The following is a 19383-nucleotide window of genomic DNA, read 5'->3' as shown; positions in this document are numbered from 1 at the left end:
TCAGTAGTGTATCAAAGGATATTATTTTGCCTTATTTCAGTGCTCTTGATAGCAGCAGTGTCACCTGCTGAGAGAGGGGAGCTGAGAGGTGACCAGCCCGAGGCAGGAGTGGGCTGTGAGTCAGCAGGTGCCGTGTCCAAGAGCAAACATGAGTCAGCACCAGCCACTCTGCAGCTCCTGGAGGCTGCTCCTCTGCACCAGTGACCTCACCTGACCAGGGCTGCAGGCTGCCTCCAGCACTGCTGGCCTTCTAAAAACAGAACAGAGGAAGTGGGTTTGAGTTTAGAGGGAAAAATATATTCCTCGTTGTGGAGGTTTAGTGAAGCTGCAACATCTGTTGGGATAAAGACATGATAAAGGTGTTGGTCTCACACTGAATTGTCATCTGCCTAGGATAAACCCTGAGTTCTTACAAAGCTGGAGAGGGAGGAGAGAATTCAAAACTGTGTCCAAGCAGCACAGAGGGTTGTGTGATAGCTCCTCACCAGCCTGTCCCTGCCAGCCCAGCCAGGACGAACCAGCCCCTCTCCACTTGTAACTCATTACTAGGTTTTAAGATCTTGGATAAACTATTTTTCATTTTCAAGGAAAAACCTCAATAATGTACAAAATAAAAACCTTGTGAAAGATGATCCTTAACCTCTGTGGGGAAGTGGCTGAACCAGACCAGAGACCCCAGCAAGGGGAACACTGGTCCTCTGCAGAAGTGCAAAGTGAATCATGGCCATGTTTGTTCAGAGGCTGCCCAGGCAGGATCTCTCCTCCCAGATGAGATCCAGATGCTGCAGAGGAGCAGAAGTCTTCAGGAATGAGACAAAAGAGCCACGAGGGCCATCTGTGAAACTCCTGTGATTGGCATGAAGGTTATTTACCCCTTTTCAGGTAGGGGAGGATTGAGCTGCCATTTGTTGTCTTTCTGAGTCTTTTGTTTGCCCCCCCAAATTATTTGATTTCTTTTAATCCTGATGGTTCTGAGCCTTTTAGTCCATTTACTGTTGAGAAATAACACAGCTTTCCACCTTGACCCTCCAAATCATTTGCTCCCTGTTTCTTACACAGTGCATTCCAGTGGGACACGTGGCCATGGCACCTTTAAATCATTCTGCACCCTTTCCTCAATAAAAGAAAGAAAATGTGTGCTGGATTGATGCCAAAAGATCCAGAATATTGCAAGAGGTAGCCAGACCCTCTTGGGACTGCTGGGAATATCAAAGTCAGAGTTCATCCTGAACAGAAGGGGGAAATCATTCCAGCAGCTAGGTGCCTGGGATGGCTACCTTCCTCTGATCATGTTTCATTTTTGAAACACACACAAGATAACCTGTCAAGTCATAGAGATCCAATCTGAGGTGAAAGTAGAGAGAGCTGGAACTACAAAACAAGGGCTTGGGCAGAAATGGGAGCAGTTAAAGGTCATAAAAAAACCTATTGCAAACACACATTGAAAATGTATGGATAGTGTTCATTTTATTCTGAGTTAGATATTTTCTCTATTTTTATTTTCTTCTACAACAGTGTTAGAATAGGACACTGGGAGACTGGAAATTAGAAAAAAAGAAAAATCTCTCTAACTGAATTTAGTAGGCAGTGTCTGTGGCTTCTGCCCCTGAGCAAGGCAGAGCACTGGCAGGTATTCCAATAACCTGTGGTTCTCTGCAGCAGCTGGAATTGTTTGGGAGTGTCTGCATTGCAGCGTGCCAGGAGATGTGTGGGTTTGGGAGGATTCCTTGCTCCCAAGTGTGTGTGTGGTGCTCTAAAAGCTCAGAAGCATTGGCCCCTGGCAATAGCCACAAATGGAAATGATAGAAATAGAAAACATACAGAAATTTATAAGAAAAGAGGTTCTGATGAGTAGGATGAGAGAGAAACCCAGAAAATTCTCAATGAAATTGAAAGGCTCCATTCTGTTCTTTCTCCTCTACTTTTACAGCAGTTTCCTCCACACACTGCAGCTCCTTTTAGTGCCTCAGTCCTGGTGAAAAAAAGAAAAAACCCAACAAACAAAATTAATCCCATGTCTAAAAACCTGCTGGGATCCCTCTCTTTGCTATTTGCCTAAAGCCGCTGCAAGGCTTGGCGTTTGGGTTTCATACCTCAGCCCAGTCAAGCCAGACCCCTAACCTGGCCCTGCAGGTGAGATTGCATTGGAATGGCTGGTTTAAAAGAGAAAAAAAAAATATTGCTTAACTCTGCTTTCAGCAAGGGAAAAAGCAGTTTAGCCCATCTCGAGCAGACAAGAAAGGGAGGAAGAGGAGGAAAAAATCCTCTTTTGCCAGCACCCGGCTGGGTGTGTCTCGCCCCCCCGCCGTGGGGCTGTGTTCCTGGCAGGCAGGCTTGCCTGGGAGGGATCTGCCGTAAAGCCACCCAGGAAAGGAGGCCCTGATACGCTCATTAATATTCTGAACTAGTGACCCTTCTTTTTCTTTCCACCCCTCGCCTTTCTCTGGGCGCTCCAGCCTCTCCCCGCCGCGGATGGCTGCAGCCCCCTCCAGCTGAGTCAGTCCTCCCTCCCCGCAGCATTGCAGCAGCTCCGCAGCTCCTGCGCTCCCTCCTGCTCCTGCAGCACCGCTCCGCTCCCGCCGCAGCATGGCCAGCACCGTCTCAGGTAGGACAGGCGGCTTCTCGGGGGCTTGACATCAATGCGCTTCTAAAACCATCAAGTTTTATACTTTTTTTTTTTTTTTTTAATCATTATTCTGAAGGTTTGGGTTGGGTTGATTTTTCCCCCGTGGGTTTCGGGGGAGTTCTGTGCTGAGGAGGCAGCTGGTATGGCAGCATTGTTCCCCTTCCTCCCCCGTACACACACCCCTCTGATGCAAGATAGCAGGTGGGCTTTTTATTTTAATATGAATACACGTGTGATAAACTTGCCAATTTAAAGTATTGCTGCCATTTCATTGTGCCATTAGAAGATGCTGCTACGTGCCAATTAAATATTATTTTTGTAACATTGTAGAGCTTTTTTTTTCCTCCCTAAGAAAAAATTGCATACGGTGCAGGTGGATGTAAGGAGATCAGAAATTACATTTTGTTTTGTGAAGATCATGTATTGCCTAAACGGGTAATGGAGAGAAAGACATGGGCAAGAGTCGGTAGTGCTCTAAAAAAATCCCCCAAAGCCAACCAGAAGAACCTGGATGGGGTTTTATGTATTCTCCTGGCTTCCCAGCCCCAGATTTCTTGCACAGCTCACATTTCTTGGTTCGAAGATGCTACAGGGGAGCGGTCCTCTGATGGCGTTGGGTGAAATGAGATGCTGCAAGGGAAGCCCTTCCTCCTCCTGCAGCAGTGCCGGGAATCACAGCGTGGCTGCCCGGGAGCCTGCTCGGGTTCGGCTTCGGGAGAGCAGCCCGAGGATGTGCAGCTGTGCTGTTTCAGTCCAGCTTCCTAAAGACCCATCTTGTTCCCTTTGACTGGGAAGGAGGGATTCAAGTGGCTGAAACTGGGAGTGTGGGTGAAGGAGAAGAAAAGCTTGAAATGGTACAGTGAGCAGTGGAGTGGGTTTAGAGGGTCTTTTTCTTTTAGAAAACCGATTTTTTTTCTTGGAATGACTGAATTCTGCAGCGCACAAAGATGGGCTTGGGAGGGGGAAGTGAGATCCTGAAGGGCTGAGCAGGAGCGACAGACAAAAAGGAAGAGCAGGCAGTGCTTTTTGCCCCCCAGGCAGGGAACCAGCCCACAGGACACCAGGCAACACTTCTTGCTTCTTTCACTGCCCTTTGCCGAGGTTTCCTGCCGTGCATTTTCTATTCCCTTCTCCTTTTAAAAGACCAGTAGACACAGGGGAATAAGGACAGAGAGATGGAGGGGTGTGTATGTGGGGGAGTATAAGGGCACAGCTGATCCTAAGAGGGCTTTGCATGCGATTAAAGACATAAAGCAGCATTGTAAAAATGTGTTTATGATAGAAAACCTCCAGCTGTTGTAAATATTCCTGCGAGTATCCCTGTCTCAATGAACGTCTGCAGCAGTGCACTCTTGGGAGGTGCCACCCATCTCCTGCCTTCCCTACTGAGCAGGATTGGACCTCGTTTGCAGAGTGGGGGTGGGAGGGAAGGCTCAGACTCACCATCCCTCTAAACCAAGGTTGCATCAAACTTGGGATGGATGAGGTGGTGGATGAAACACACGTAGGCAGAACATGCGATTTCCAGTTGGTGCATTCTCACCCTTCCAGCCCACTGCATGCCCATAGCACATTTCGTCCTCCCCAAGATGCAGTTTTACTGTCAAAGAGACTTAAGATCATGAAGAAGCGTGAAATGGGGCTTCCTTGTGGCTCAGACCAAGCAGAGCAGCAATTTCAAGGAGTAGGGAGTCATGGAAAGCAGTGCTGTGGCAGGAGAGAAGAGAATAGGGCTCTGTGTGCCAAGGGAGGGTCGGGGCTGAGCCTCGCCCAGCTGCCTTTGCAGGAGCAGCTCCCCATCGCCTACAGCTCTTACAGCAGCAATGGAGAGTAGCCTGGAAAGGCAGGAGAAAAAGAATTAGGAATCCTTCTATTAAGGAATGAGTCTTGTTCGCTTTCTTCATTATTTCCTTCTTTATTCTCAGCAAAAGCCGATCCGTGCTGAGGGGAGGGCAGCTGCAGTCTTTCTGCGGCTGATGCCCGGGGGCTTATCCCCCTCGGGAAGATTTGCTTGGTTTGTTTAAACAAACAGCCAAATCCTCGGGATGAAAAGAAACAAGGCTCACTCCCCTGAGCCTGGCTGCCCTCTGTCTTGCCTCCCTGTCACCTCAGGCGTTTTCTGCTGGCGCCGGGGGTTGTTTTCGGTGCCGGAGCCGCGGGATGGGCGGCACATGCTCAGTGCCGGCTCAGCTGCGGTGCCGGCCCTGCTGCCGGGCAGCCCTTGCAGGGGCAGAGCCCTCGCACCTCCTCCCCGCAGAAAAAGCACAAGGCTTTGTGCTTTTGTGCACCGCGTCCCGGGGGCCTGGCTGGGCTTTGCAGGGCTTCGGAACTCCCCCCACAGGTTGTAGCATCTGGGCTGAATAAAGAGAACTGAGATTATGGAATGATGCAGAAGGTGACATCCTCACCGGCTTTCTCCGACGTTGGCGTGTCTGAGAAGGTGGAGCCAAGAGGAAACACCGAGTTGTCATTCCTGGCCTCATGACTGGCCATGGTAAATGGGCCTTGGCAGATCCCAAGGTTTCCCCGTCCTGCACTGAAATGTGAGAGCTGAGGGACTTCATGTAGCTCTGGGTTATCCCCTGATCCCTTTTGTGGGTGGCATTGAAGGACGCCATATGGTGTTGCCCTGTCCTGACATTTCTACTGCCCACACTGGGGAGTCAGAGTCCTTTCTATCAAGGTCTCCATCTCTCTGTGTTCTCAAGAAATGACTATTGTCTTTTTCTTTGGCTGTTGAAGAAGTATATGTGGCCTTAAAAAATTATGGTTCTTTCATTGGGAATTCAGTTTTAGATGCCAAAAGAGCCTATTACTGTAGGCATTTATATATTATTTTCACCAGTGTATCCAAACAAGGGATCTAGATAATTAGCAAATACTTGTTCTTTCTAAAATCTAAATAATATCTTATTTAATGGCACCATGTAGACTCCAGGAAGATGCTTCAGATATCTCAAATGAGCCCTTTCTTGGAATCTGTCATTGTTGATTCAGATCTGGTGAAGGCACTGTTTTATCAGATGAACACATTTTCCTTCTTTTGAGTAAAAGCTGAGATTTATGGATCTGATGTGGCAACTAGAGGGCTGCAGATAAGCCCATTGTGATATTGGTGTGGGCAGCAGAGGGGTGAACAGGGCCAATGATTCCTCATGACAATCCTTGGAGGGACCTGAAACTCACTCAATCTTCTATACCCCTAAATTAATTGGAAATAATATGCTTGGCTAATCTCTCCCAGTTGTCCTACTGACATGGGCTTTATTCCTCCAGATGTGAATTATGTTTGAAAAATTAAATTCTTCGCTCCAGAGGGGAGTTAAACCAATGTGCTATGATTTAGAAAATACAAAAGAGCCAGAGAGCAACCAAAGACCATGTGCATGTGCTGTGGCACTTTGGTACCTCCCAAATGGTGAAAAGCTGCTCAGCATATTTCCAAATAATCCTTTTATTCTTTCAAGGTACCTCTACATGGTTATTGCCCTACTAGAGAATCTTATCCCCTCTGAATTTGCTTATATGAATAGTATCACTATATAACGGAGAAATACAATAATCCTCAATTAATGGAAAGGAAACCCAGAGCCAAAGAGACCAAATGACTGTCTGTGGTCACACAGCATGTCTGTACCTGACACATCATGGCACTGGGCTCTGTCTTTGACTGTCTCATAAACTGCTGCCTCATCAGCTCCACAGCTCTCTTGTAGCTCTTTGTCTCACCCAAACCTGACTGTGAAACCCAGGTTTTCCCCAAATCCACAAACACTCTGGGTCAGCTGCTTCCATCTGGTTCCTTCCTCTGCTTTATCAGGCAACACAGGCCACACTTCTCTCCTTCTAACAGTAGCCCCCCATCCAGGGCTCTGCTGCACATCTTGGGCCCTTCTCTGCTGCTGAGCCCATACAGGAAGAGATTTCCCATGTCATTTTCCTGGGACCAGCCCACATATTCCACTGCTACAGCTCAAGTGATTTGCTGAGGCATTGGCTGTGCACAGCACAGGTTGTTGTGACATTCATGAGCTGCCAATAAAACCTGGAGGAAAGGAGGTGGGTGATTGGAAACCATTCCTGGGCAATAGTTTAGCAGATGTCTGACAGAAGGCAGAGTAAACCTCACATCTGCCTGTTCTCGTGAATGATTCCACATGAGCCCATGGTGACTTCTGCACCTGGATCTCATGGTGTCCCTATACCACCAGTGTTGGCTACAACTACTGAGCTGACAAAAAAACCCCAAAAAACCCAAAACCCCTCAAAAAACCCAATCAACCAACCAAACAGAAAACCAAACAAAAAACCCACTAGTGTTTTCTGGTTCTGCAAGATCTGCTGCTGACTTATTTGGGGAAGCTGGGGAGCAAGAAGGTAAAAGTGCATTAGACTGAAGGTCTGGCCAATATTTTTTATGATAGGATTCATAGCAGGGGAGAATATCTAGAGCCTGCTGTACTCTCAAGGCTTGTTGAGGGCTCTGGTTGCTTATGTTTTATGTGTGGCTTTGCAGTCTGTGCTGGAGGTCTCAGTTCTCTGTCTTCTGTACCTTCTGTTTAAGCTTTGACTGCATTTATAATTGGCTTGTTCTTATTTTTTCATGAGATAATATTCATTATGGAAGCAATTCTTACTTCTCCAAAGTTATCTTCACAAACCAAATTATTTTCTTGTAATAACCTTCCTCTGACCTTGCAATCAGACACAGCACATCCAGTCTCATCCATTTAAATTTCACATAAATTAGCTTTGCTCTGCCTCTGGTTCACTGTGACTGATGCCATGTCGGTGTTGTGCCGAGATGGCCTCGCTCTGTTTTTCTGGATGTCATTAAATACTGCCCTGAAACCTGGCTGCAGTTTAGCTTTATGGTTTTAGGAAACAGAGAACAAAACTTTTTAATGAATAATAGGTTTCAAGCCCCACCATCCAGGCACATCATGAGCAGGAAAATGAATCCCATTGCTCCTGCACCACACCATTGCCAGCTGTTCCTCCATCTCTGGCACCACCAGCACTTGGGGAGCAGCTGGATAATGTCTCCAGGGGTTGACTTGGAGATAAACATTTTACATGGATCGATGGTGTGCACAGCACTGTGCAAAGCAGTGGGGATATGGAAATGCAGGATATTTCCTACAGCACAAGAGGGAGCACAGGAAAGGGGTCACTAGAGAGAGATGGAGCACCCTGAACCTCCTGGTGCCTTGGTGAAAGCTCAGGACATCTCCTTCCTTCTCTTTGCAAAAGGGAGAAAGTGAATTTTCCCAGGCAATATATTCTATTGTAATAGAATAGAATAATAAAATATTCTATTGTAATAGTAATACGCAGAGAAAAGTAAGATGAAAAATTTCAATAAAGATTGATTGGTTCATGGAGTGTGGGATGGATTACAACAAAACCACCAGAATCGGCCTGTGCTGATTGCAGGGCATAAATGTTCAGAAAGGTTGAGGAACTGACTGCACCTTTATAGATTGCAGCTTAATCACTGCTCAAATTCCTCTGAAGCCAATAAAATGCAAGTTTACTCCACTTTACAGGTTGGAATGTTGGTATATTTTCTCTAACTTCTACAGTTTATTAATTTTTTTATTTACACAACTCAGTTATTTGCAACATTTCACCCCAGTTCTGATATGACAGCAGTGAAATGTGATGACACAGCAATGAAAACCATACCAGAGTGAATGAATTTGCTGCTGATCCTTCTATTGCAGTGTTTGCCTTAAAAGAGAAGTAAAATGTCAGTAATTCATACCTGAGTGAGCAGCCTGTCCTAATCCTCTGCCCACCAGCTAGGCAGAGTTCTTGCTGCACCTCTGAGACTGAAGCAATGCTTTGGTATCCTGCAAGTCCCTGAGGACCCGAGTGAGATTAATTTATACAGAAATGAAATATTTGCTCAGTGCAAGCTGAATTTATTTTTTACTAAGTTAATAGAATTTAAAATGCTAATAGATGCTCAAGTTAAAAGTTCAGCATTCCCTGCCTAATTGTTCTTAAAATATGCACATTTGTGCACTAGATCCATCCTTTCCTTGGCCATGTCATATCCTGGCCAGCCACATGTCTTTTCCTAGTTCAAGGGTTTTGTCCACTGGCAAAAGTATGTCCTCAAAACCTTAAATCTATTGCAAACGGGAGTGCAGATACTTCTGAAACAAATGCTAGTGCTGAGGCTGGCAATCTTTTACCCCTGAGTTTTAAGCAGCTGTGATTGAGCCAAAGTCTTGCTTCAGGAAACCTCAGGTTTGATCTTCACTGACATGGGTTCTTAAATAGCAACCCAGAGGTTATGGGGTTTTCTGGCCTTGGTTTTTCTTCTAGTTACTGAATGGGTCTTTCTTCTAGCTACTGAATCAGAGGATGTACCTCTCCTCACAATATAGCTTTTCTTGTCTTAGCCTGATAAAACAATTCTTTTTCATGGAACGTGTCATGAGTGCAAGGCCATCACTGTGATGCTTCTGTGTCCCCCAGGTGTAACTGCTGGCTCTGCAGCACGGGTGTGGGAATTTCAGGGATCCAGGTAGTTCTCAAGGCATGGATCAGGGGCTCCTCAGGACATGAATGACATTGAAGGGTTGGACTCTGTTCAGAGAAGGGAACAGAGCTGGGGAAGGGTCTGGAACACCAGGAGTATCTGAGGGAGCTGCGGGGGCTCAGTCTGGAGGACAGGAGGCTCAGGGGGCACCTTTTCACTCTCACAACTCCCTGACAGGACGATGCAGCCAGGTGGGGCTGGGCCTCCTCTCCCAATATAACTAGTGACAGGACTAGAGGACATGGCTCAAGTTGTGCCAGGGCAGGTTTAGACTGGACATTATTAAAATGTTTTCACCGAAGTGGCTGTCAAGTCCTGGCACAGGCCGGCCAGGGATCAGGTGGAGTCACCATCCTTGGATGGATTTAAAAGCCATGTAGATGGACACCTGGGGACATGGTTAGTGGTTAAATAACCACTGGCTGTGCTGGGGGAACACTTGGACCTGATGATCTTGGGGAGCTTTTCCAATCCGAACAAGTCGGTGACGATTCTGCGCTCCAACTGTGGTATAATTTCTCCAGGAGTCAGTCCTTGCCCCTCTTCATGCCCGGCCCCGCGGGGGTGCTGAAGGGACAGCTCCGGCCGGGGTCCGGCGGGGGCGGCGGTCCTGAAGGGACAGCTCTGGGCGGGGAGCACCGGCGGCTCCCGGGGTCCCGGGGGGCTCGGTCCGCTTCCCGCTGCTCCCCCCGGCAGAGGGGGGTTCCCGGCAGCGAGGGCTGCTCGGGACCATCCCCAGCCGGTCCCCGGGGCCGCGGCAGCTCCAGCCCCGCTCCCCGGCCCCGTGTGCCGCTAATTGCATCTGACGGCTGGCGCCGGGGTGCAGCTGCAGGCTCCGGGGCGGGGGAAGGACGCAGAGCACTTGCAGCGCTCACCACAGCCCTGCCGCAGCCCAGGGCCTTTTGTCCTCTTGCTCCTCTTCATTTTAATTGACAGAGAGGGACGGTCAGTTCGCTCTAGAGAAGGGAAAGCAGGACAGGGGAGATCCCGATGGAATGGAGGCAGCTGTGAAATCACCACGGCAAACCTCGTGAAAGGCAGGGAATGCAGCATGGAATCATCTGCACGCAGTGCCAGTACTGATGCCCAAGCCATGAAATACAAAGCACTGTGCTGTGTAACAAGTGCTGTCAGACAATTAAATTGAATTAAATTAGGGGGTCAGGGGTGTGGCACATCTGCCTCATGCCTTGATTTCACTCAGGACCAGACATAATGGTGGAGCAACGACCTTTTTGACTGGTTTGTTTGTATTCAATGATAATGTCTAAATGATAATAAATGATGATGTCTCTCATCTATTCCCAGGGATCTTCCTCAGGGTTCTTGGCAGCACATTAGGAGATGCATTAGCTTCCTGCTCCATGCCACGGCTTTGGGCCTCTCAGAGGCGCTCCAGAGGTTTTTTTTTCATTAAGAACAAGATCTTAGATGTCTGGCTGCCACTGCTGGTGTAAACTATTCCTAATTGGTTTACATTTAACAGCAGGACTAGGTGGGAAGTTCATATCAGAAAGAGGAGCAAGCTAAGAAAGTGTTCAGTCAAGATCTGAGCTTCAGGGATGGTGGTTTAGCAAAAGAAGGGTGTTAATTAGGGTGAAGTTCTGTACCTAGGAGGAAAAAGAAGTGCAAGCATGAAGCAGGCTTTCACACTTAAAACTGTGGGAAGGCAGAGGAGAATACCTGAAAGATATTACTAAGGGCATGTGTTACACAATGTTACTTTTTTCAGCATTGTTCTGCATCTAATGCCTCTTCAGATCACAAAGTTCTGGGGATTTCCCTGTCCTGGCTCAGGGGAGGGTCTTGCTCTGAAGGTGGCATTGGAAGCTGAGTCACAGAGTTGCCCCTGGCTGGAGCACGAAATGTGCTCAGTACAGAGGGGACAAACCAAGGCCAGAAGCACCAGGATATGTGGGAAATCCAGAGGCAGAGCCAAGGCAGCAGAATGCCCATGCCTATGGCAGAGATAGCACAAGGACGCTCAGGGCAGATTTGTCAGGACATGCAGCCATGAAGACACTGTCCCCAAGGTGTCACCGATGGAGCCAGCCCAGGATAGAGCCTCACAGGACCCATGAGGCAGCAGCACCCTCTGCTGAGCCCCAGCTGCTGACCTGCCACATAGGAGTGATGCTGTGAGGGTTTCATTGATGTGATAAAGAACGTGACAACCTGGCAGAGCACCTCACTAACTTCAACTCCTATTCTGAGGTTCTTTGTCAGGAGGGTGCAAACAGTTCACTGTCTTAAAAGTGCTGAACTCCAAAAATATAGGTGAAGATTGCCCCAGAAGCAGATTGCTGCAATCTGTATTGGGGCAGCACTTTGATCACCGAGGATGCTGTGGTGCATCCTCCAGTCACAGGAGGATGGCTCCAGCTGTAGAGCTCGAAAGGATTGTGTGTTTCCTGTCCTTTACAGAAGGACGGTTACTGTGGTCACAGACTGTGGCAACCTCTGCCTGTGAGGACCAAGGTGGTGGCAGAATCCACTCACATCCTCCCTGATCTGCTGCTGCAGGGCAGGAGGTACCTTGTGAAATGGGGGTCCAGCTCTTCCCCTGGTAGCAGAGCCCCTGAACTCAGAACCCCTGAGTTTCATCACTCAAATGGCCCTTTGTTCTCCACATTCCTGATCTCCTCTTGCCTCTTCACCCTCAGCTCAGAAATGCTGAATTGTGAAATATTCCCAACTCGCCAGGGCTTGAGCAATATTTCCAGGTGTCAGTCGGTATCGTTTATCTCAGAGACTGGAAATTCCACTTCCAGTGGAGACAGGGTGGGGCAACTGTCCCAACATGTTTAACTAAACAGGCTGCAGCATCCCAGCTCCTTTGGAGGGAAAACCTTGCACCGAAACTTATACCCCTAGATGTGTAAAATCTGTGTTCCCATAACATTTGCCACACTGGCAGCTAATTTAGGCTGCTCTAGATCAGACACTCCTTGGGGACCTTTTGGCAAGCTATGGCAGCATGGAAAGGTCTCCACAGAGTCTGATAGCTGCAAGTGGGATACTTGCTTAGTTTCTCCATGAAAAAGAGATGCTGTTGCCATTAGAATCTCTCTCATTGCTCTCTCATATTTTTCAGCCTACAAGGAGAAAATGAAGGAGCTGTCTCTGCTCTCCCTCATCTGCTCCTGTTTCCACACCCAGCCCCATCCCAACACCATCTACCAGTATGGAGGTAGGTAATCTGCTCCCACAGGAGCTCCAGCAGTGCTTGGATTATTCTCCCACAGGCAATGTGGGAGCTTGCCAGAGTCAGTCTCTTTGCTTCATGCTGGGGTGACATACAAGGTATTAACAGCAATGTGACCTTTCTGTAATTATGCCATGACTTTAAATTAATTGCATTTGCATGAAGGGGATGAAGGTGATCGCTAATCAAGAAATTCTGGAGATAAAACAAAATCACCCAGATCAAGACATGGGAAAGTCCTAATTCCTGTGTGAGGAGCTCGATGACCTTAGGTCACTCTCCTGAATAGCACAGGTTTCACATAGCCACTGTTTTTTTTCCCCACAAAGATATGGAGGTGAAGCAGCTGGATAAGAGGGCATCAGGCCAGAGCTTCGAAGTGATCCTGAAGTCCCCTTCAGATTTATCTCCTGAGAGCCCGATCCTTTCCTCCCCTCCCAAGAAGAAGGACCTGTCCCTGGAGGAGCTGCAGAGGAGGCTGGAGGCTGCAGAAGAGAGGAGGAAGGTAAGGAGATGTCCTGTAGAAGCAGTGACTTTTCTGGTACTAATTGGACCAAACCCTAAAACTCAGCAGGAGTAATCTAAAACAGCTGGGAAGTGTTCTGACACTTGTTATTCCACTGTAAATTGTCAGGTGGGACATAGGAGTCATGGAGTGAGGTTCTGCAGCATGGTTTAGGTGGGGACTTCAACTCTGTCATCCTCATCATCATCATCATGTAGATGCACTTGGGGACATAGATTAGTGGTGGGCTGGCCAGTGCTGGGGGAACTGTTGGTCCCAGTGGTCTCAGAGGCCTTTTCCAATCTAGATGATTCTATGATAGCCAGAAAAAGGTGTCAAAAGTATCTTCCAAGCAAGAAGGTTGTGTTATGAGGTGGAAGGGGGTGGCAGTGGTTTGAGCAGGGGAGGAAGTCAGAAAGCCTCTCTGTGGAGATGAAGGCTGGAACAGCCTCTTGGGTGGCCTCACCCCCATCCCTCGGCAGACCCAGGAGGCGCAGGTGCTGAAGCAGCTGGCGGAGAAGCGGGAACATGAGCGGGAGGTGCTGCACAAGGCACTGGAGGAGAACAACAACTTCAGCCGCCTGGCCGAGGAGAAGCTCAACTACAAGATGGAGCTGAGCAGGGAGATCCGTGAGGCACATCTCGCTGCCTTGAGGGAGCGGCTCCGTGAGAAGGTGAATGTGACCCCTGGGACAGGGCTGGGGGCTGGGATTGCTGATCGTCAAGGAAAAATGGGGTCTAGTCCCATGCGTGATGGGTGCAAGGGACAGGGTGTTATCTTGGTGGTGGTGGCTGAGGAGGAGCTCTGCTCCAGAGCTGCATGAGGAGAGGGATTATGTCCTTCAAGGTCAGTAGAGAACATAGCCTGAATAAGCCTGGTAAGTGCAAGTTCAAAGCCACAGCATCAGGCCCACTGAGGGCTGCATGGCTGAAGGGTTTTGCACTCCAGGAGTGCATTCACTGGTGGTTCCATCACCTCCAGGCTCCCACAGATGATCCTTCATTCCTTGCAGGTGTAACCCCGTGCCGTAGGGGTGTTTTGAATGGGAAACTGGTCCTTTTTTATGTCTGATGCAAATCCTGTGTGCAGGAGGAAAATGCTGATCACAAGAGCAGGGTGTGTTAGCCCAGCATCATTTCTCCCATCTTTGCAGGAACTGCACGCAGCCGAAGTCCGCAGGAACAAGGAACAGCGGGAGGAGATCTCTGGATAAAGGGCTTTTCTACACATCTAGCACCTGATTCCTGTTAACAAACCGACCAACCAACACATTTTATTTTGTTTGTCTAGATGCGACATTCGGTTCTCCATCCCCCTCCCCGGTGTTCGTCCCCCAGCTACACGCTTCTCTCTGCATCCCTGATCGTCAGTGCTTGTGGGGATTCACAGATCATAGGGACCTCTAAGCAGAATAGCAACTAGTTCACATCAAATAGAGAATCAATCAGTCAATCAAACAGCTTCTTTGGAGGATTTTGTCCATTTTTTTTTAAAAAAAGAAGTATTTCTTAAACTGATGTTAAAATAAAAACCCAAACGAAGATATTAATAAATTCAACCAGCAGTGTCACAGAGATATGGATCTCTTATCAGGGGCTTTTCCTCCTCTTGGTGTTTGCTCTGAGCCAAATATCACTTTCAAAAAAATGGGAAGTAAGTGATAATTTCTGTATGTGAAGTTAATAGGGAGCAGCCCCCTGTTTGCCCATGGTAGGAGAAAGGAAGGAGAGGAATGGATGGCTCAGGAGTTGCAGTGTACAGAACCCCCATCTTTTGGCTGCCCCCAGAGCCAGTCCAGGTAGGCAGTGAGCACAGTCCTCATCTGTGGGTGATTTTTGACAACCCATGTGGAAGCAGCTGAGGGGCTCCGCCCAAAGCTTGGTGCCAGGTGCCACATCACACCAAGTCCCTGTCACGGTGGGCACTACTTGATGCCCTTGGTTGGCCACTGAGCTGCCCTCTCCCTGGCTGAGCAGGGACTGAGAGGACTTGGCTGCTCTGCCCAGGAGAGCTGTGGGTGGTGATTGCATTTCCAGCTCTGTGGGAGCCCTGGGAGAGACCCTCAGTCCTCTGTGGGCTCCCCAGTGCTCCCACAATATAGGACTCCACTCTGTTAGAAAAGCAAATCCAACAGAGACAGTGCATGGTTGTGAAATAGCCTTTTAATGAACAGAAGAATCCTTCCCTCTTTTCAGTGATGGATGTGGCTCTTTGGGGCCATCACAGGGCAGATTGATGGAGACCAGATCCTGGTGCTGTTTTTTGATCTCCACAGAATTCCCAGCTGCATGTGGGAGAGATCCCTCCATGGCTGTGGCTTGATGTCAGGGGACTCTGCTCCTTAAAAGGAAGGGCTACCTTACTCCCAAACCCCTCCTCCTGGGCTGGGGGGAGGACAGGGCTGTTGGAAAGCTCCTGTGCAGTCACTGACAAAAGAAAATTAGAATTAGGGCAAAGAAGGAAACTGAGGGTTGAATTTCTTAACAGTAGCTAATGATCAGTTTATAGTAGCAGCTGTATTAGATAAGCATCTGTGTAGAGCTCGGCATCACCGCCAGCATCACCTCATCCATATAGTGACGAGAAATTTTAAAAAGTTTAACAAAAAAATTTAAAAAGTAATTTAAATGAAATGTTTGTGTGTAAGAAATGGTTGAAACTGTCAAATGTCTGTGTCCCACGTTGGTGGGATCTGAGAAGGTATCTGCGAGATATTAACCCTGTCCTACTCTCTGTGGTGCTGAGTGTTTGCTTGGTGTGTAATTCTGACCTGGAGCTTGTTGTAAATACTGTTTTTAGTACTATGATTATTATGATTATTATTATCAGAAATGTTGTACTCATGAGCAAGAGTTGAAAACAAGAGAAATGGCCATTTTCACTCTCTCCTGGGGGCTCAGAAGGAGTCAGAGGCTGGGCCAGGTGAAGGTAGGGTGCCAGTGGGATGCTCAACCAGAGATCAGCTGGAAAATGATGGAATTGGGAGCTGGAGGCAGCCGAGTCCTGCGGGCAGGGCGGTGAGAGCGGGGACGGCTGCTCCTCATGCTGGGAGGAGAAGGAAGGGCTGAGAGGAAGAATAGAGGTGATGCTTCAATTCTAGTGCATATAATTTATTGTTGATCTAAACCTCCCCATGTGGAGGTTCCAGGTGGTTCTCTGCAACCCCGTGGAAGCTGGAGGATCTGTCAGGTTTAGCATGTGCTGGAAGAGGGCTATAACAGGTTGTGCCAGTCAGAGCCGTCCTCCCAAACAGCTTCTGAGTCTCCAGGCTCAATTCCTGCCTGGATCTTCCCTCTTGGTCCCTTGTGCTGCCCCACGCCCCTCTCTTCCCCCTCCCTGAAGCCCAGATGGGTCTCAAGTGGGGACTTGTTCTTGCAATAGCTTTTCCTGGCAAAAATTCCCATGGCAAGTGCAGAATGGCCTGGCAGATGGTGCTCATGCAGGTGTGAGCACTGGGAAACTAATTTTTCTTCCCTCCATCAGGTTGGTGCAGTGAGGGATGGTGGATATTGTTGGAAAATGTGTTACTGCAGGAGAAGCTCCTGCACAAGAGGAGCAGGGACGTGCAGGGAGAGCTGTGCATTGGTAATGTCAGGGAGCTGCTGCCGAGACACGTTGTGCCAAGGAAACAGCCTCACCTGTGGGGCCAGAGGCTTTACGTGTCCCAGAGCCATGTTTGCCTGGTGCAGATGGATGGAGTAGGGATATTCAGGAGCTTGTCCAGTGCCACTGGGCACTATCAGGGAAATGTGTGACTGTTCTGGCTGCACGGTGTTGGCTGGATGAGGGGTGTCCACCCACTGCTCCAAACCCATCGTGGCCAGGAGCTCATGCAGCACTGTGCCCAACCTGCAGCACATGGCACGGGCCAGGATCATGGTTATTCCATGCCTTTCCATATCCTTTCATGCTATTGGCTATGTGCAGCTGCATACTTCATGCCTAAGATGAGACTAAATAAGTATCTTCATTAACATCCTTACTGCCCCAGCCTATGTCATTCCTGGAGCATTCCCATGTACCGTGCATGTGGACACAACATGCAATCCCCCCAGTTCTTGGGTCACCTTCCTTATTGTGGGGCTTGTGGTCTCCACTGATCCCTGAAGGTGTTTATGCATTGAGTTCTGAACCAACAGTTTTCAGACCCATTTTTGCAGCAGCATATGGACATGGGAATGTGCCTTGTAGGGGGAGCATCCTCAGGGCACCCACAACATCCCTGCCTGGACCTCAAGTGTGGCAGCAGTGTCAGGGAGGAAAGTCAGGAGGGTGGCATCATTATGTGCATGCATAGGCCTTCCAGGAGCCTTTGATTCAGATAAGAATGAAGCTAAATGAGCTCCCAGCTGGCACCAACAGCCAGGCGATGGGTGAAGCTGTAGGAAAGCTGGAACAACCAGCCTTGCAGCTCAGATTACAGCTCTGTGCCCTTGTTATTCCATACAGCAGAGCTCAGCTCTGCCTGTAAATAGGCACTTCCAAGGATGCTGGCCCCTCCAACTGCTTCTGGACTGAGCCTATTCCTTGTCTTATTATTTTGGAGTCATTAAAAATCTTGCTCTAACCCAGTTGTGGGGTTCCCTTTGAGCTGACCTCCCAGGGCCGGTGGGAGATAAGGAGTTGCATGCATCCTACCTCGGGGGTAGGTCGGTATTGCTGCTCCCTCTCAAATGTAAACTTCAGCTTGCTTGCTTTAGCTTAACCCAGCGTGACTCTCTGGCCCTGGCTCTGCAATCCTGTCTCATGGGGTTCGTTATATCCCACCCATGGCATTCCTGTCCTCCTCGCAGTGGCTGTGCACACGCACACAGAAACACATCCGTGGAAACGATATATGCACATACACTCTGATACCACTTGAAATGAGTCAGGGAATGGCTGCTTACGGTGCTAGAGATTTCTTACTCTCCATGCTAGGGATGAGATGACATAGTAAGACCAATAAACTCCACCTTTGTAGTCAAGTTGTCTTTAAGTAAAGCAGCAGAGGGGCACTGGCCCATGCCTACAGGTGGGTGCTCCATGGTCCCCAGGGTGCAGGGACGCAGGGCACAGCTGGGCACCCCTGACCCAGCGTCCCCGTGCCTCAGTTTCCCACACCCTTTGACAAGGGGACATAGATGCTCCCTCTCCATGGGGACCGTGGGATAACCAATGCCTCCACATCTTTAAAGTGCTCTGAAATGGAAAGTACCAAAGTATGGAGTTGGGACACGCAGCTGTGCACCCCAGGAGGAACACCCCGGCCTGTGGCTGCAGGAGAGGGTTGGGAGAGGACTGTGTGGGTACAGGGCTGAGCTGTCATCCCTGGGCTCAGCACCCTGGCTGCCCTCTGGGCAGGATGTGCTCCTCCTGCCACAGCTGGGGTCACCATCCCTTGTGCTGGGTGGGGAGCTGGCACAGTGTCATGGAAAGACTTTCCATCCCTAACAGAGCCTTGTCCGGTTCCCTTTGGTCTGCCACGTGCATTTCATTGTCAACTTGAGGTTGTTGTTGTGCAAAAGAAGTGATCATGAAAAAAAATAAAGGAAAAAAAAAAGAAATAAAGTTGGTATGAAACTGTATGTGTCCATCTCTCTCCAGAAATGGGTTGTTTTAGTTCCAAGGCTTCTCTCTGTATGGTGAGAATACTAATAAACAGCATTCAACAGAAAATTGACCTAAAGATTTAACAAAATAGATACTAATCCTCTGAATGCTCAGTGACTTTTTCACACAGAGTAAGAGGCAGAAATTGACAGTTTATCACCATTCTCAGAGGGACAAAGTAATAAATGCTTGAATGAGAGTTCTGCTGCCAGCCCCTGTGGCTGGGAGTGAGGGTGTGCAAAGTCTTTACACTGGAAAATCGGAAAAGATATCAAACAGCTACGAATACAACAACTGCAGTTGTAGAAACCACATGAGCTTCTTCATTAAAAACTCCAATCTTCCTTTATGAGCTTTTCCTGAGAAAGGATCCAGCCTGGGCTGGACAGAGTGGGAGGGAGCAGGGCTGTAGTCCTTAGGGAGATGGGACCCCAGCCCATGAGACCTGCGTGGCCAACACTCCCAAACCCCGTCCCTGGAGCCAGATACACAAAAATGTCCAAAAGCTGCAACTGAAAACAGGGACGTTTGTAATCCACAAGGACATGTGGGGGAGGGTGCCTGCCTGTGCTGCTGGGGAAAGGTTTCTCCACTTGCCTTTTATGGAGGGCTTTTGCCACCAGAAGTGGTGCCCAATGTCACTGGCCACTGTTCTCCCTGTCCCTGAGGGGATATTGAAATAGCAGCATCCTCCTGGGCTGTCCCACATCTTGTGATCCCATCAAAATCACCGGTGTGGAAGACTTTACACAGAGCTCAGCAGCACTCAGTGAACAAGGAGACAAACTGAGGGGAAGGCAGGGGGGTAAATTTTAATTCCCAGGGCAGTGTTCTGTAAGGGCAGGGAGGACAGTGTCAGGAGGACAGTGTCAGGACAGTGCTGGGGCCATCACGCTGATGG

At 48.8% G+C, this 19383-nt stretch overlaps 1 protein-coding gene across 1 annotated transcript; it reads left to right on the top strand.

The window, feature by feature from the left end:
* Positions 1 to 1731: 1731 nt before the first annotated feature.
* On the top strand, positions 1732 to 18457 carry STMN3 (stathmin 3). The gene is made up of 5 exons (XM_066330785.1): positions 1732 to 2605; positions 12274 to 12369; positions 12714 to 12889; positions 13372 to 13563; positions 14044 to 18457. The coding sequence occupies exons 1-5, from the start codon at positions 2587 to 2589 to the stop codon at positions 14101 to 14103; spliced, it is 543 nt and encodes a 180-aa protein (XP_066186882.1). The 5' UTR covers positions 1732 to 2586; the 3' UTR covers positions 14104 to 18457.
* Positions 18458 to 19383: the final 926 nt, after the last annotated feature.

The sequence above is a fragment of the Sylvia atricapilla genome, chromosome 16 (genome assembly GCF_009819655.1).
Source record: "Sylvia atricapilla isolate bSylAtr1 chromosome 16, bSylAtr1.pri, whole genome shotgun sequence".
NCBI lineage: Eukaryota > Metazoa > Chordata > Aves > Passeriformes > Sylviidae > Sylvia > Sylvia atricapilla.
The sequence above is the reverse complement of the archived record's forward strand: the minus strand, read 5'-3'. Positions and strand labels throughout refer to the sequence as shown.

What these genes read in the sequence shown, in the direction of transcription:
- STMN3 (XM_066330785.1), top strand. An exon ending in CACCATCTACCAGTATGGAG is followed by an intron (nt 12,370 to 12,713) that starts GTAGGTAATCTG and finishes TTCCCCACAAAG; the next exon opens with ATATGGAGGTGAAGCAGCTG. An exon ending in GGGAGCGGCTCCGTGAGAAG is followed by an intron (nt 13,564 to 14,043) that starts GTGAATGTGACC and finishes CCATCTTTGCAG; the next exon opens with GAACTGCACGCAGCCGAAGT.